The 16433-nt window shown below is 39.6% G+C and overlaps 1 protein-coding gene across 2 annotated transcripts in view; it reads left to right on the top strand.

Moving 5' to 3' along the window:
- The first annotated feature begins 4700 nt into the window (after positions 1–4700).
- The window catches only part of KIF1B (kinesin family member 1B), an 81305-nt gene continuing 69572 nt past the window's right edge, over positions 4701–16433 (top strand). For both annotated transcript variants that reach the window (XM_008944783.1, XM_008944782.1), the window contains exon 1: positions 4701–4886. In XM_008944783.1, coding sequence (XP_008943031.1) covers positions 4781–4886 — 106 coding nt within the window. In that variant the 5' untranslated portion in view covers positions 4701–4780. The remainder of the gene's footprint in view (positions 4887–16433) is intronic.

Here is a 16433-nt window from a genome sequence, read left to right as displayed (position 1 = left end):
GCCCGGCTCGGCCCTCCCTCGCCGGCATCTCCCCGGTGCGGGCGCTCGTCCTCTGGGACGTTCCTTCCCCTTTCCCCCGGCGCTCCGAGCCGTGGCGCTGCGGCCGCTCCCCGGCCGTTGCCTCGTCGGGATCCCGCCCGCTGTGTGGCTCCCGAATTTCACCGCGTTTCGTCGTCCTTTTATCCTCCCGTATAGCTCGGATGAGGCGGATGGGAAAATTGCTTGTTCAGGAGGGAGGCGTAGTCCCTCAACCAGCTGGCAGATGCAAGAATGTAAAAGGATTGTGGTTTTCCGGGTGTTTTTTTGTGGGCCTGTAGGTAGTGGATCCGTCTCTGGATTCAGCACAGCACAATTACCGAGGCAGCCATATTGGGATGATGATCTGACAATCCTCCGAGCGAAGTCAGGAGGCAGGATGGCAGCAGGCAGGATGGCAGCAGGCAGGATGGCAGGCCTGGCAGCTTTGGGGTCACTGGCAGAATAGGGGTGTTAAGCTGAGGTTGAAGAACTAGAATTCACCAGAAGCAGGTGGTGAATTTATATCTGTTCTCTGAAGTATAAAATACGTTCACAGCAATTTTTCAAGTATATTTCTCTACCTTTCCAGCTCCTCCTTAGTTCTTGTTGTTGCACAATCCGGTACACTGGTGTGCTGATAAACAGCTGTGTGTTTATATGCTGAGATTTTCGGTGTGTTGCCAAGTTCTGCACCACGGTTTTATCTGGCATCTTCACTTAGGACAAAGATAGCAACTAGCAGTGTATGAGTTCAGCTGATCTATCACGCTGTCATCACTACCTGATCCTGAGTGCAGGATCTAAAATTGGACTGGCTGTGGTCCTCTTGTTCATAACCCCTGCTGCTCTGAACAGCTGCTTTGCTAACTTTCCATATACTAATCTCTATCCTTGTTCATTTTCTTTCTTTAGAGCTGTTGTACTGATTAAGTTACAGACATTTTTTTTGTTGTTTAAAGGTTAGCACATTCTCTGGAAGGCACACCTGTGTAAATGTGAGACAATGGCTGGCTCTGTTAAATAAAAATGATTCTTCCTCATTTATGATATGTGGTGGGATATTTTTATTTGAATCTAAAGTTACAGTTTCTGAATATTGTTTCTGTAAACCATTCTGAACTTCTTGCAAACTTCTCTGAATCTATAAGTAATAATTTGACTCCATAACCCTCCTCCTCATGTAACTTTATATATAGAAAAAAAATGTTCTGTATTTTGGTATGGCATAAAAAATGGTTTGCCAGAACTTTCACATACATCCAGAAGTCCAAGTCTTAATGAACAGGTTATTTCTATAAAAATTTGCATGAAAGTCTAAATCTAATTATTAGTGCTTTGATACTGTGAAGAGTGATTGCCCAACATCATTGGGTTTGTCAGCTTGAATAACAGAAACCAGGCAAGATGCTATAGATTGTTTAATGACCCACTTAATATTAAACCTCACTGTGTGACTTAACTGGGTGGATGATACCTTTTAATAATAGTTTATAATAAGTGTTAGATTGATATGTAGGATTTGCTTTTGTGCTGCTGGAGCTCACTAAACAACTTGGCTATTATCTGCCCCATGTTTTGGAGCCCGTGCTGTGTTGTGTCAGAGGCTCAAGCGTGCAGCTCCCTTCTTTATGTGGCTCCTGACTGGCCCCAGACAGATTGAATGTTAAAAGATGCACACAGCCAGTGGACTCTGCCCAAGACATCAGAGGGTGATTCATCCTAGCACGGATGGGAGCCTCCTAAACCTAAAATGAATGTTCACTGGAAAACTAGTTGCAATTTATCTTCTGTCACAACATCTGACAGCCACGTACAACAGCAAAGAAGCATTTTGCTTACTCAGAAATGAAAATCAGCAAACTTGAGAATAAATGAGATTTAAAATTATGCTACATTTAATTTTCTATGAGAACAAAAGTTAGGGTTGGGGAAAGTTGGTAATTGCAGAAGTCTGGCAGTTAAATTTTTATGCTGTTGTAGGTGATTTTGTGACCTGTTGTGTAAGAATTTCTTCACGGTGATGTTTCAAACAAAGCTAGTGCATATGTAACCTCTGGCACTCTGCTTCTCCTGCTTTTCAATATGGTGTTCAGAGATACTCAGGAATTATTATTTTTTTTCAAGTAGATGATTCTTTCACTCTATCTTCTATTTTCCAGCTTCCTAGATACACTAGTTATAGCTATCTTCAGAAATGTAGTGTTTTGAGAGGTACTTCTATGAATACATCAGAAAAAATCTTTATAACTGGTACTCTTCAGTAACAAGGGAAAGTAAGCTCCCTACATTTCATAAATAATTTTATAAGAACACAGCAGTTGTATTTTTTTCTTGAAAAAGAAATAAAAATCCCCTCTGTTGATAGCCTTACCTTTATTCATTGGTCCTTGTGGAAAGTTGACAAAATTATGTTTTTCACATTAATATGGATGCATGGATGAGGAAAAGGAAGCTGAGAACCACTAAGGCATTGTCAGGTAGAATTGCTAGGATGTGCTGCACCCCAGGAAAACTCCACTGACTTGACTTTGTCAGATTGCAGAAAAAGACAACTGTGTTGCTGTGAACTTGATAATAACAGAGATTTCAGACTTGATGGGTGTCTTAAATTGCAGTTCAGTGACAGAATGTTTGGTGGCCCTGTGCAGGAACTCTCATGTTCACTGGCAGCAACATTCAGGGTCAGGTGAATAATGCTGCTGGGGTGGATGAGGATCAGGATTAGGCCTGTCACTTGGGTTTCATGTGAAGGCACAGGGACTTATGCAAGGGTCATGTGGAGGAGGGAGAGCAAAAACTCCGCCCAGTAGATCCTGGGAAAGAAGGTTTATGAAGAAGCTATGTGTTTGGTACCTTGTCACACAAAAAAGGAGGTACCCCTGAACAACCCAGAATCTCTGTTCAACTTTGAAGATCATACAAATCCATTCCCATTAATTCTTTGTTCTATGCGGAAGTTTTAGTGGAACTTACTAAAATTTGGTATTAGCCTAAAACTGGCTGCGTGGTTGTCTCGTGATCATTAGTCTACCAGTTTGCTGTTCTGCTGACATGGAAATTCAGTTGGCTTGTTCCTATTCTTCTAGTCTGGTGAGATACCTCAGGTACTTGCTAAAATAACAAATGCTTTAAATTACTTCTATTTGGTGGAGTAATTTAATTTCTGCCTTCACCATGTGATGGCATTAATGAAGTAATGCAGTTTTATTAAAAACTTCTTATACTGTGTGAAGATGTGTCATAACTTGAATTAGGCATATATAAGTATTTTAAACAGCTGTAGAACTTACTTTTAGAACTGAAATGCTTCTGCTTTAGATCTACTAGTAAGTTTTCTGCTCTTGTGGCACTGTGGCTGCAACCCTGCAATGAGCATTTCATTTGGTACATGGTGTATAGATAACTAGAGAAGATGACTTCTGGGCCATGCATGGTGACTTCTGCCGGGTAGAGTTGTCCCCCTGTTAACTCAGATTCAAGATGGAAATTACTTCATTGAGTCTGACCAAAGATTCACTCAGTCCTGAATTTTGTTTTCAGCAGAGCCCATAACAGGTATTTGGAATATGAGGATAAATCAGCCATGCAGTCATGTTTTCACAGGATAGTCTTCCTGGTTCCGAGAGGTTGTGCCACAGAGGTTTTCCTAGCCAAGGGGGGTACCTTTTTAACCTTCCTCAACCTTGGAGAATTTTTCTTTGAATCTATCTTACTGCTTTTTGAGTCTGTTTAACTTCAGTACTGACAGTATCCTGTGGCAGTAAATTAAACTGCTTAGTAGTAGACCAACTGAAAACCATTCTTTTAATGGAAAAGGTTGGTCAGGTACAGTACAGTTGAACCAAACTTTATTAACCCTACATTTCAATACTGCCCCAGACGTGCTTTGAAGTTTGGATTGTGGTTATCAGGGATAGTTTCCTGACAACTAAATTGCTCCATCATTTGGATGCAGTAGGATTTGAACAGGTATTTTCATAATGAAGATGAGTTTACTGGTGAACATTTGCTAAAGGTAGATAGTAGTAGTTACCCCAAAGGCAATAATTTTTAATTCCTCTTCTTCCTTGTAGTCATGTGTCTTTTAATAATTTTAATGCAAGTAGTAAATGAGTTCTGACTTCCTTTGAGAAGAGGACTTTCCCAGGACTGCAAAGGGTTCTGTAAGGCTGTTGGATACACCCTTTTGTCTGGAATGGTGTGTATTGAAAGTCAGTGTGATATGGCCAATCACACAAGTGCCTTGTGGCAGCGAGGGCTGACAGCTAGAGAGCCTGGGTATGTAGTGCACTGTAGCCAGCTCGTGCTGAAACCTAAGCAGTTGTATCTTTGTTGCTAAAATTATCTTTGTTAGGTTAAGCTTAACATATACTGCAACCAGATCTTCGTTTTTGTATTGGCATCTCTACTTGCCAGGAAGAAAACTAAGTAATAAAACAAAACTAAGTAATAAAACAAATGTCATTGTACACTTCAGAAGGACTGCTCCAGGTGACAGTGTTGACCAGGGGGTCAGGGTGCAGGTGCTGTGAGGTGGATTTCTAGCTCTGCCTGAAGGGAGAGCTTTCCCAGGGAGGAGTACGATGGCAGAGCAGAAACTGAAGTTCTCAGACAACTTTGAACCTCTCTAATTTTATCAAAATCTTGATAGCTGTAAGTAACTAAATTATGTTTTTCCCTTTAGAAAACACCAACAAGGATAACTTGAAACATTCTTGACCCCTTCACTTTCCACTTCTTGACTGCACTACAAGCAACCAGGATGTCGGGGGCTTCGGTGAAGGTGGCTGTGCGGGTGCGGCCCTTCAACTCCCGAGAAACCAGCAAAGAGTCCAAATGCATCATCCAGATGCAAGGCAATTCAACCAGTAAGTTTACTTTAAGCTCCTAAGGGAGTCTTTCTTTCTCCTCTCCCTTCCTGCTTTAATCCTCTTCTTTTTGTCAGACTAAACTGAGCACTGTGTATGTTATATCATCTAGAATTACCTTTTTAGGGAATATTCTCTTCTGAGGCTGTTATTACAAATTAGATTATCTCTGAATTTGACTGGAAAGTCTAAATCACGAGTGTCTTGATTTTGATGCAGTTGTTCCTGATGTTTGCTAGTGGTGAGTTGAGAATTCTACAAAAAGATGAGAATACCAAAGGGAAAACCTCTTTGTTAAATTCAGTGTGTGAAAATAGCATGTGGACTGGAAAATACAGGGGTATGTTTCAGAGCACTACATGAGAGTTGTTGTGCTGTAATTCCTGCTTGGCTCTGGTGCTTCTTTAGTTCTTGATGTGCTTATTCTTCAGTCTGTGCCTTTGTCTAGGAGCATAATTTAAGTGAGAAAGCTGAGAGGAAAAGGATGTCAGGCTTCATGATTTCCAGATTAGATGTCTAAACGATGGCAAAATAACAAGACTACATAAAGTCATCTTGTTTTCTAACCAATTAGAAGTGTTAACATTGTTAAGTAATTATTGTTGGTCCAGTTTGGAGGAGAAGGCTCTTCTATGGGAAACTGAATATGGGACACCATTTATTGATTTTTTTTTTATTTTTTTTTTATTTTTTTTTAACATGCTTCTTAAGGCCAAGTCAGTATTGATACCATTTGCTGCAGTGTCATTGGTCACATGTAGGCTAATAGCTGTACCTATAAACTGCACTTCTGGTAGTTTTTAATTGTTAGGTAGTGAAGTCATCTTGTCTGGAGCTGCAGGAAGTAACACTGAGAGCACTGCGTTACTTTGCTGTCTGATTACCTGAGTATTCACTCATGCTTATTAATACAAAAGAAGTTTCATACAGGGTCCTCTCTTTTTTTAGCCAAGGTTGTACTTCAGTCTGCTTCTGCAATGGAATTGAAGTCCTGACTGTGGTCACTTAAGTTATATACAAAGTTTATGGTTTCATTGTAAGAGAGGCGTCATACAGAGACAGAAGAGAGCTTGCTACTTAGTGCAGAAAATTCTTACCTGCAGACTGTATGTGGAATGTTACATGAAGAAACTGTTTGGTTAGATCTCAAAGTTGCCATGTAAAATGAGGGAGGAGTATTTAGAAGTCATCTCATGTAGCAACAGTTGCTTATATCCCAACTTTCTGTGCCAACTGTCAGACCAAACCAGTGTAGAATGGAGGAACTATAAGCTCCATTAGGCGGCATTTGTTATGGAAATGCCATCAAGCTCTGAGCTACAGCAGCACAACTGGGTGCCACTGTAAGAGGTTTTCTTGCTGCCATCATGACATGACAGCAATACTTTCAGGCACTTAAGGTTTTTGAACTCCAGGAGCCTGTGGAAACAGCTTGTCTGTGGTACAATGACAAGGGTGACCAGTCAATCTCTGGTGACCTGTCTAAGTTTGAAATGCTGTGTAGACAAAAGTCACTGATTCTATTTCTGAATGCTAGAGCTGCACCACAAAGGCACTTAACATTCTCAAGAAACCACATCAGCTTGCAAAAGGAGAAAAATACTTGCTGATTTAACTAGTTGGAAACTTCTTTACAGCTTTTGCTATGTTTTGTGCTCTGAAAATGTTCTAATCTGTAGGCTTCTATTTGAGTCCTGTGGCTCTGATACAAGGTGGGTAATAGGACAGATGGCCAGGTTTAGGTCATCAGGGGCCATCCCAGACGCTGGGAAGGGAGTCATCAGTTGCGACAGTCACACGTTCTTGCAGTCTGCAGGCTATTTTTTCTCTGTGTTTCCCTCTTAGAGGAGAATTACAGAAGAACAATAAAAGATACGAATAAGGCATTGTTTGGTGGGGAAAAAACCTGAGCAAGAATCTTCCTAACAAAGCTGTCCAATGGATTTAAATTTAAGCTGGAATTCTTCTAGTGTGCTTTTAGAATACATATTAGATTTGGGAACATAAGTGGTGTTGCTGTTTCTGCCAAGGATTCTTTCTGATGATCCCTCAGTCTTTGCAGCCTCGTGGTTACATTGGTGACCTGCTTATTATTATCCTCTTAACCTGCTGGTTAAAAACTGACTACAGAAAGTGAAAAGGGGTTCCTGCTTCATACCTTCAGATATGCCTGTGAGGTGATCAAGGCTGAGGTATCTTGCCTCTGAAAAGGTTATTTTTCAGTAGTGCACTAATCTGGTTGACAGGAGGTAAATCTGAGAGACAGGTGATATCTTGTGTAGTGACTATTTTAAGCCTCAAGTAAAGTTCTGTTATCTTGGATTTAAAGCCTAATGGACTGTTGTGGTGAAGGGGATTGATGAGACACGGTGAATAATGGAAGCTAAGAAGGGATTTTGACTGTTGCTTAAACTTGTGTTTTTTATGTATTGATTGGCCAAGCTATTCTGTGAATCCTTTGTGGGTCCTGAGTGTAAACTTTGTCCAAGTCTGAATTGTGTAAATGTATTGGCTGATGTAGGCAGTGACCACATGATAGTGAAACTGAGGCAAAGTGCTTGGGATTATTTTAAGGAAAACTGTATTGAGATAATAATGTATATCACAGGTACTCCATTTATTGCTTCTTAATGAATGCATGAAAGAAGGAGTGTTTCTGGACATCCACAATGAAGTACATTCTTGAAGTCAGAACGCCACCGGGGTTGTTTGACACGCTGCTTTTGTTTGTCAGTTTTTGTGTAAATTTGGCTGTTTAAAGCTTTTGGGGTTGTCCATCATTCATGGTGAGCTTGCCAGCAAAGTAAAACAATCTCCTGGGCTAGAAAGCTTATTCTAAATTTTTTCACACAGTTTCACTTCGCCTTAGAAGCAAAACAAGTGTAACTTTGTGGATTTGATGTCTCCTACAGAATTAGCTTTTTGTCTTATCTGGATTTTATGTAATTTCCTCAAAGAAGATCAAGGCCTTTATTAGATCTCCATCTTTATAATTTCTCTGTTTAAAAACTGACATTGTAGTTGTGTACAGTTTTATATATGTCTTAACTCTCAGAAAAAGAGTTCGTATAAAGGTCTTAACTCACAATGTTAAGAATACTTACTGTGAGTAATTGGTACTTTTTTTTTTCCTGTGAGAAGGATGCAAAAATCTGGGAATTCTGAAACTGGTATTTGAAACATACTGTTAGTCTTTTTTTTAGTCTAGTATACTATAGATGACAAGACTAAATTTTTCTTTCCCTTATGATTACAGAGGTATTGATCTGCAATAATACAGTATCTTGCACTTAAAGGATTGTCAGCCTTTGTTTTTTTAAATATATGTTGCAAAAATGAAATTCTGCAGTCCAGCTGAAGTCACATGTGCTGACTGCATTAAGGGGCTGGTATTTTGGCAGAAGGCCTGTGCTGCTCAGATCATATCAGATTGCAGATGGTAACCATTTAAGTGATCCTGCTGACAGTCCTTCAGTGGAAATGGGAGAAGTGGGGGTAGGAGAATAGAGGAATTCTTAAAGGCAGACCTTAGAACATGCAAAATCCTACTACTTAATTTTGGAATGCAAAATGCTTTCCAGAGAAGAGGTAATGTCACCATCAAATTACTAATTAAAAAAACTCTACCAAAACAGTAACTGATTTGGATTATTTTAAGAAAGGACCATCATTGTTTTTCCATTATCACTTAGATACGATCTGAAGAAACATAAGATTTGTTTTCAGGTATCAATATTGAAACAGACTGAAAATTCTAAAACAGCACTGTTGTCTTTTCTTCTGAGATAACTTTAATTTCATCAGCCTATAAATTTGAAAATTTACCTTTAGTATTTTTTTTACTGGAGAACTGGTTTGTCATCCTCTAGGTCAAACTCACAAGCAGCTTTTTGAAATGAATACTTCAACAGTAGATCACGATTGTCAGCAAATCTTGATTAATTGTCTTGTCTTTAACTCTTTGATTAACTTTGATTAATTTTGATTTGATAAACTTTGATTTGCACCAAAGAATCTTACTCACAATGTGTTAATTACTTACTGCCTGTCCACTTTGTTAATGACTGCTTCTGTGATGAGTGGGGAAAAAGATTCTGCTGTCTAATACATGAGATGAAAGGTCAGCTGAGAGTATTTTGTGTGTCAGTAGTCCTTGTACTCATTCTTGTATCAGCTTTTGAAATGTAATAAATATAAACAAATTTGGCAGCTGCTGCCTTGGGTTATTAAAATGAAAAGCTATTCTGCGCCTAAAAACTTGTTCAATGCATTGTGTTTTCAATGGGTTTTTTTGTTTGTTTGGCTGTGGTTTGTTTCTGTGTTAGTTTTTTTGGTTGGTTGGGTTTTTATGTTTGGTTTGGTTTTTGTGGAATTGATTTGATTATCCTGTCTGTGAATAAGTAATACATAAATAACAAATGAAAATGAAGCAGAGGTTCAAGCTGGTAGCCTCAAGACAGCATTCACATACCCATCACTAGCAAAGAGCTCAGCTAGCTTGTTCTTTAAAAAGCTGAATGGTAAATAAGGAAGTATCCTACTTGGAATGTGTCATCTGCAATTAATGTTACATTAATTGTGCACTAGATGAATGGAAATGGGTTTTAGCGTCTTGTGGTTGCCAGTGACAGAGTAGGACAAAGTTCTTAAGGTACAGTTCATCTGAGATGATTGCATATTCTGGTTTGCCATAAAGTGCATTAATGCAGAAATGTGCCTGCAGAGTCTAGGTTATCTTGGAAGACAGGAGTGCAGCTGGATCCTCAGGCTAGGACTGAAAATGACCTGTTTGGATTTTATCTTGGTAGTAGTCTCTGGCTCAGTAATGTTGGAAGTTTCTTCTGTGCACTGGTGAGGTCTTGGCTGTTTCAGGAAAATAGGCAGAGTGGAGCAGATCAGAGGCACAGCTGCTGCAGCCATATGGCAGCTGGGTTCTCTAGCAGGCATCCTTGGCATCAAAAAAACTTCATAAGGCATTTTGGAGATAATTTGTGGAGGTTGAGGTAAAAATATTTCCCTTCTAGTGGTTGTTTGGGATTTTTCCTTCTCTAAAGATTTATAAACCTCTGGTCTAAACCTAAATATTTAAATAAAAATAAATAAATAGAGAAACATCTAATCTGAGTTAGTTTTCTGTTTGGGTTTTCTCTTTTTTTTTTTTTTTTTTTTTTTTAATATGTGTCCTGCTTTGTGCAATTGTTCTGCAATAAAAAAAAAATGGGTGGGAAAGTGGGACTTAAAAAGCCTTTGATTTATGGTGTGTTTGTCCAAACTAGTGATATTTAAAATATAATACTAAAATTTCTTGTATTTAAAAATAATGCAAAAGTCAGTACTACTGGAAGGTTCATAGAGCAAGGTAACCTCATCAGCAGTTCAGCCTGTACTTTATTGGTGTACATCGAGAGGGGATATTGTTACATTTTGTCTTTTTCATATTTATGTGGCTTTAAAAAGTAGTAAACTCTTTCAAAGAAGCTTAATCCTAAAGGGGATGGGGAAAATGTATGGTTTGCTGATCTCCTTTGATCTAATTTTTAAACTGTTTTCTTAATGACAAGACACACTGAATGGCAAAGCATCCCTATTGTGTGTGTGTGTGTGTGTCTTCAGAAGAGTAAGAAGTTTGGTTTTTTTCTTCTGCAGTAGTATTCTGTAAGCATAATTTGGATAGCTTCACAAAGGAACTTGTATCATGGAAATAATCTTTTGTCTAGATTACTGATGTGAAAAGTCCTTTCTGAAAAAATGGCTTTTATTCAGACTAGCACTGAGTACATACAAGTAGTAAAGCAATGGGAATTTATGTAGCATATGCTACGTAGGCAGAAAAAGCAAACAAAGGAGTTCATTGTAGTTGGCTTATCTAATAACTTCACATTTTTCTTTCTTTGGCTGTTATCTTTAAATAGTTGTTCAAGGAGAGGAGTTTGGTGGGGTGTGGTTTTTGCTTCTATAGTTTTTTGCTAATAGTACTGGCTCATTCTAGGATTGGGAGTCATAAAATGGTAACAGAGGTAATTCTAAATATAGACAACAAGCAAAGACTCCACCTGTGAACATAAGCACTATTTCTGTTTTGCAGAGTTAGGGATTTCTGTTGCTTGTCCCCAAGTCTGTCTTAATTGCTGTCTCTGCCCTATAATATTGACAGTTCATACATTCTGTTGCAGGTCTTGAAGATTTTTTTCAGAGAAACAAAAAAACCAGCTGGAGGTTTAAGTGCTTGTTTTTCCTTCTAAGGGCTTTCTCATGATTGTATAAAAATAACTTGAGAAGCATTAATCCTGCACACTGTTTAAAAAAAAAAAAGAGAAGGAAAAAAAAAATTGTTTTGGAAGATGACTTCAAGGAGGTGGGAGAAGATGAACATTTAATGATTTTTAAATGTTTGAGGTACAAATAATGGGCCTGGAGCAAGACTGTGAGATGGATAGGATGTTCCAGCTAATGTTAAATGCAGTTGGACTACATTTAAAAAACTTATGGCGTTAGTATAGAACTATAGTAAAGAGAGATAATGTTACTAATGAACCCTGAAAAGTTTTCTGTCAGTGGTGAGTAAACTGTGTTAACGCTGCCCCTTCAGAACTGGTGCCCACTGACACAGAACTAGGGCTTTAGAGGTGATTCTTTTAATCAAATGCTTAAATTATGTGCCACCTTTTGGTATGCAAGTAGAAGAAAATGCAAACTGTCAATGAGGACTTCTTTAAGAACTGGATACTTTTCCCTACATGAGTCCTTGAAGATATCTGTGCTGGCAGAACTGACTCCCCAGGATTCCAGTGTTACATGATGTGCTGTTGATGTAGCACTGGCATGTGTCTGAAGGTCAGAATGGCCTTTGGAGAAGGTCGTTGGCTCTCAAAGATGTAGCCAAGTAAAAGCAGGGGGTGGAGGGAGAGCCTGTTTCACCTGCCTCGAAGCGTTCAGCTCAGCTCCAGGTGCACAGCCAGGTACCACACACACCTCCTGCAGTGGGCCGTCTCCAGGTGATGGGGTGGCAGCCGAACTTCTGGCATGGCTTTGGCCAGCGTTTCAGACAGGTAGAACAGAATGGTTGGGCTGGCTCCTGCGTGGTGCAGAGCCTGCTGGCGTGCTGCTCTGGAGAACGCCAGCTGTAGAGATGGTATTTATAGCACTGGGATCTGTAAGAGCAGCTGAGGATGAGCGCGGCTTTCTAGCAGCTTCTGTGAGCAAGCCTTTGCCTTGCTCTGGTGCTGTTGAGCCGAACGCCCTCCCCCATCCAACCTTTCTCCCAGTACAGGGTTGAAATTCCACAGCAGGGAGAGAATCCGGTTGAATTCCAAATGAGCTGTTCTTAGCTTCTACTTGGTTTCCTTCCCTTTTAATGATTTGAAAAATGCAAACAATGCTTTGAAAAGCAAGCGCTGCTTTACAGGCTGGAAGTGTCCATTTCCCTTCATTTATCTCTTATAATAACAACCCTGCAAGTCTCTGTTGTAAAAACAGTATAGCCGTATATCTGATTGCAACGTGTGCCTAGGAAAGAAGCCTGTATTAAACGTGTCTTTGGGAACGTGCTTCACGTTCCAAGAAGTGAAGAATGCCTGCTCCACCCTGCTCTCGCTAACGAACGTTTTCTCATTGTTGGCATTCCAGTCCACAGATGGCGCAGATATATTTTCCAGAACCATGTGTTTTAAGAGACTGTATGTTTAAGGTTAATTTGGGCTTGTTGAGTCAATTCTAAAAGCCCTAGATCTTTTATATTGGTTAAATAGATTATTCAGACATCCTAAAATAAAACTACTGCTTACATTGATGCAAATAGGGTTTGAAGAAGGCACAGAAATTAATTGTTTGGTATTTGTCTCCCTGAATGTTAACTGCTTCCAAAATTCTGTCTAGAGTAGCATGTTTTTTAAAAATTTCTGGTTATTTCTTTACCAGTCATTAACGGGAACAAAAGCAAAGACAGGATGGTGCCTTTTTTGCTAGCTGTTATCTCTTGATATGTGTTGGTGTTAGGAAGGGGTGTGTGCTCTGTGTGGGTTACTGCTGCTCAGGGGAGAATTGTTGAGCCTGGTGTGAAGCCTCTGTTGTGAGATGAAACCTAATTTTGTTTCATATGTAGAAATTAAAGAGCTTTTGTGCCTTCAGCAGTGACAGATGTGGTAGCAATATGGAAATGGAAGATGTCAAGGACAGCAGCCTGTACTGCACGAATGAGGGATGTGCAGTTTCTTCAGTTCCATACCTGGCTTTCACCATCACTGGGATTTATTTCTGATTGGCAACTGGTAATTTGCTTTGTATTTTTTAATATTAATCTATTGGCCTGCCCCCAGCACAGACTGTGTATAAGCTAATCCCAGGATTTAGCCCAAGTTAATTCTGTCTGCTGGTGTTTATCTGAAGGGCAAGCTGCAGTTAGCCAGTTCTTCACTGGAGCACCCTGCAGTGACTAATGTGTGGCGTCGGATGGCAGAACGCCCTGTCATATGACTCTGGCTGCTAGCAGAGGTGGAGCTGTTGAATCTACCGACTTGACTTTATATGCAGTGAGGGATAAGAGAATAATTCCATTTCTTCTTGTGTGCTTTGCTCTCTCTCTCTCTCTCTCTCTCTGTTCCAAGAGTTTATTAGAAAGAATTGCTTGTATCCCCAGATACTGAACTGCAGATGATTCCTAACCTGCAAAATTTGTGACACACTGAGGAGCAGTGCTGACAGGGATGAGAACAGATTGGGCTTGGGCTGAAAATTCAATGCCATAATCTGACACAGGGGATTTAACTGGATGAGAAGTAGTTTTGATGATTCTTTGTGCCTACAAAAATATTCACCTGGCTGAATAGATGGAAATGGAAGGAGAGGGCTGATCTTGGCTAAGTTTGCTTGCCTTTCCCTCCCCCACACTTTTTTTTCTCGTTTGGATTTTCCTTTCTTTTTTTCCCACTGTCTGTTTACTTGGTTAGCTTTAATGGAGAATGGAAGTGTAAGTCCAGAAATGAAGGCTTGAAGTGGGAATGTGTTGGTGTATGTGTTTAGGAAGGAGAGAGAATGCTGCTTCCATTTGAAAGTGTCCTAGAAGACTGTGACTTTGCACTGGTTCTCTGTTGCACTCCACACTCAGGTATAATTGTAAAATAAAGTGCATATTTGAGGTGTGCTTTTTAAATTTAAACAGATCAAGATTGGATTGTAAGGCAAAAAAGTTCAGATGTCCAAAATGACAACAGGAATGTGAAACAGTATTGCAAAATATGAGTGCTGTTTCAGTGGTGGTCTTTCAAAGTTTGCGAACAGTTTTTGCTAAAATTAAAAACTAGCAATGAATTTGATCTCATAGATTTGAAAAGTTGAAAGTGCATGTTATTTTTGTGCTAGCTGATAAAGCAGATGGTGAAAAATGTTAATTAAGGAACAAGTAGGATGGACTGTGGAAGTACCTGATGCCAAGAAATGAAGTTGCCTTTTTAAGTAAGAAGGGCATGGTAAAATCCAAATGTTTTGTGGAGATTGGTTGGTTCCTGTTGATGCAGCACATCTAAAATTATAATTCCTTCATTGATTGTGCTCCTGCCTTTTCCATATCTTTTATTAGGCTGTACTTCTACCATGTACTTCTCCTGTACAAGGACTAATTAGCTAAAGTCTGTGGCTCTTATGTAATGATACAAAGTAATAGATTATTTGGTATGAAGAATTTTTTTAAAAAGGTTTCCTTACCTTTTGGTCAGTAATACAGGAAACTTACATGTTCCTAGTTACAGCTATAGAAAAACGCCCAAACAAAAAAACCAACCAAACAAACCAAAAAAACCCCACCAAACTTAAAGAGCTAGGCAGCTAAAAAGCTTTGTTTAAATGATGTGGGCTTCAGAGGGTATGTGGGTTATCCAGGTTAGAGGCACCTCGGATGGTGTGAAGCAGCTCTGTAGAGCTTATGATAAAACTTAGGAGAAAGAAGCTTTTAAAATGTAAGCTGTCTCTCTAGGCTGGGAAGGGGGTGGGCATCAAACCAACTGCTTCAGATTAAATGGTAATGCTGCATAGCTGTTCACACAGTGCACTTCTGTTTGAATTTTATATCAATTTATGATGTGTAATTACTTATTCTATTTGCTTAGGAGGGTGGAAAACTGCTGTAAATATTATGTCTTAAGGTGAAATGTATTACTCAAAATTGCTGGGAATTCATAATTCAAATAAAGAAAATGAATAATATGGACATTTATCTTCCTCAACCAAATCAACAATTTGTAGAGTGTATTTTTAAAATACAACTATAGTTCTTCAGTAGCAATGGTACAGGAGGTGCTGATTTTGTAAAATATCGCTTCCATTTCGGGTCAGAGTCAGAAACCTTAACTTGTGGAAAGCTGAAAGATTCCACAAGACTTAAGAAGCTGGCTCCTGGAGAAGCAAGGGGCCTGAAAAAGGGCTGGAGTTCCTCAGCAGCTGGCTGCCTAGGCTGACTCCAGCAGTCAGAGTTGCTGTGGTGCTGTGCTGGGGGTAACTAATTATAACTGCAGCACAAAGCCATAGTGTCAGTTTGCAAACAGAAGAGTTAATTGCCACATTGGACCTTTGAAATAGCAGATAAACAAATTTATTCTCTTAAGATAAAAAGGCCATTAATGTGTTCCTGCTGTGATATTCTGCCTTACTGCCTTTCTCATTTCCTGAGGCTCTGTAATTAAATCATTAGCTTGCGTACCATGCCGTGAGTCTGCTGTGGTGAGAGGAGATAGATGACGACCTACTTCATGATCCACTAATACAATTCATCTTGGCCTTGCATGGTTTAAAAAACAAACAGAATAACTGAAAAGCTTTTAGTGTTCTTGTGGGGATTGGTGACACTGCAAACAGTCCTCTTCCTAATTTCTGTTTGTTTCCTGGTTCAGCTGAAAGCACAGCTTGCAGAGTAACATGGTATATAAAATCAGTGTTGCCCACTCAGTCTAATTTCTGCATGATCATTCCCTTTTTTTCCAATTTGGTGCATGAACTTTTAGGATAAAGCTTACCTGTAGTGCAAGATGTCTTTTAATTTCTTCAGAAATATCCATTAGCTTCTTTTAAAAGTAGCTACATTTCATGGATCTGCTTGTCCCTTCAGAGAAGATGCTTGGTGCAATAGACACATTCCAGATAGGTCACTTACTTCAGTTTGGATTCCTGGTTTCTTAGTTGCCTCACCATCTTCTTTCAGGTGTCTTATCTCACATTATTGTGGACCTGATCAGTCAGTTCAAACTTGGACCACATCAGACATGACTGATGCTAGTAGCTACCCACTTGGTGCTGAGGGCTCCAAATGAAGAGGGCTTCAGTCCAGTTGAAATCCGCTAAGGTCATAATCTTGTATTTTCTCAATCAGCTCTGCTGAATTTATTTGTAGACAGACTGAGAATTCTGTTAAACCAGTGATTCTGAAAATGGAGGATGCAGTGTATGTAAGACACAGGAATGGGGATGAATAGACCTCAGGCTGGGACTAGAAGCTGAGTGAAAAGGCTGTGACTGGATCACAGTAGTGAGGGACAGCATGCAGAGTTCCTGGCAGGCAGG

Source organism: Merops nubicus, unplaced genomic scaffold, assembly GCF_000691845.1.
Source record: "Merops nubicus isolate BGI_N331 unplaced genomic scaffold, ASM69184v1 scaffold15337, whole genome shotgun sequence".
NCBI classification, from domain to species: domain Eukaryota; kingdom Metazoa; phylum Chordata; class Aves; order Coraciiformes; family Meropidae; genus Merops; species Merops nubicus.
Note: the sequence above shows the minus strand (reverse complement) of the source record. Positions and strands in the feature narration are given on the sequence as shown.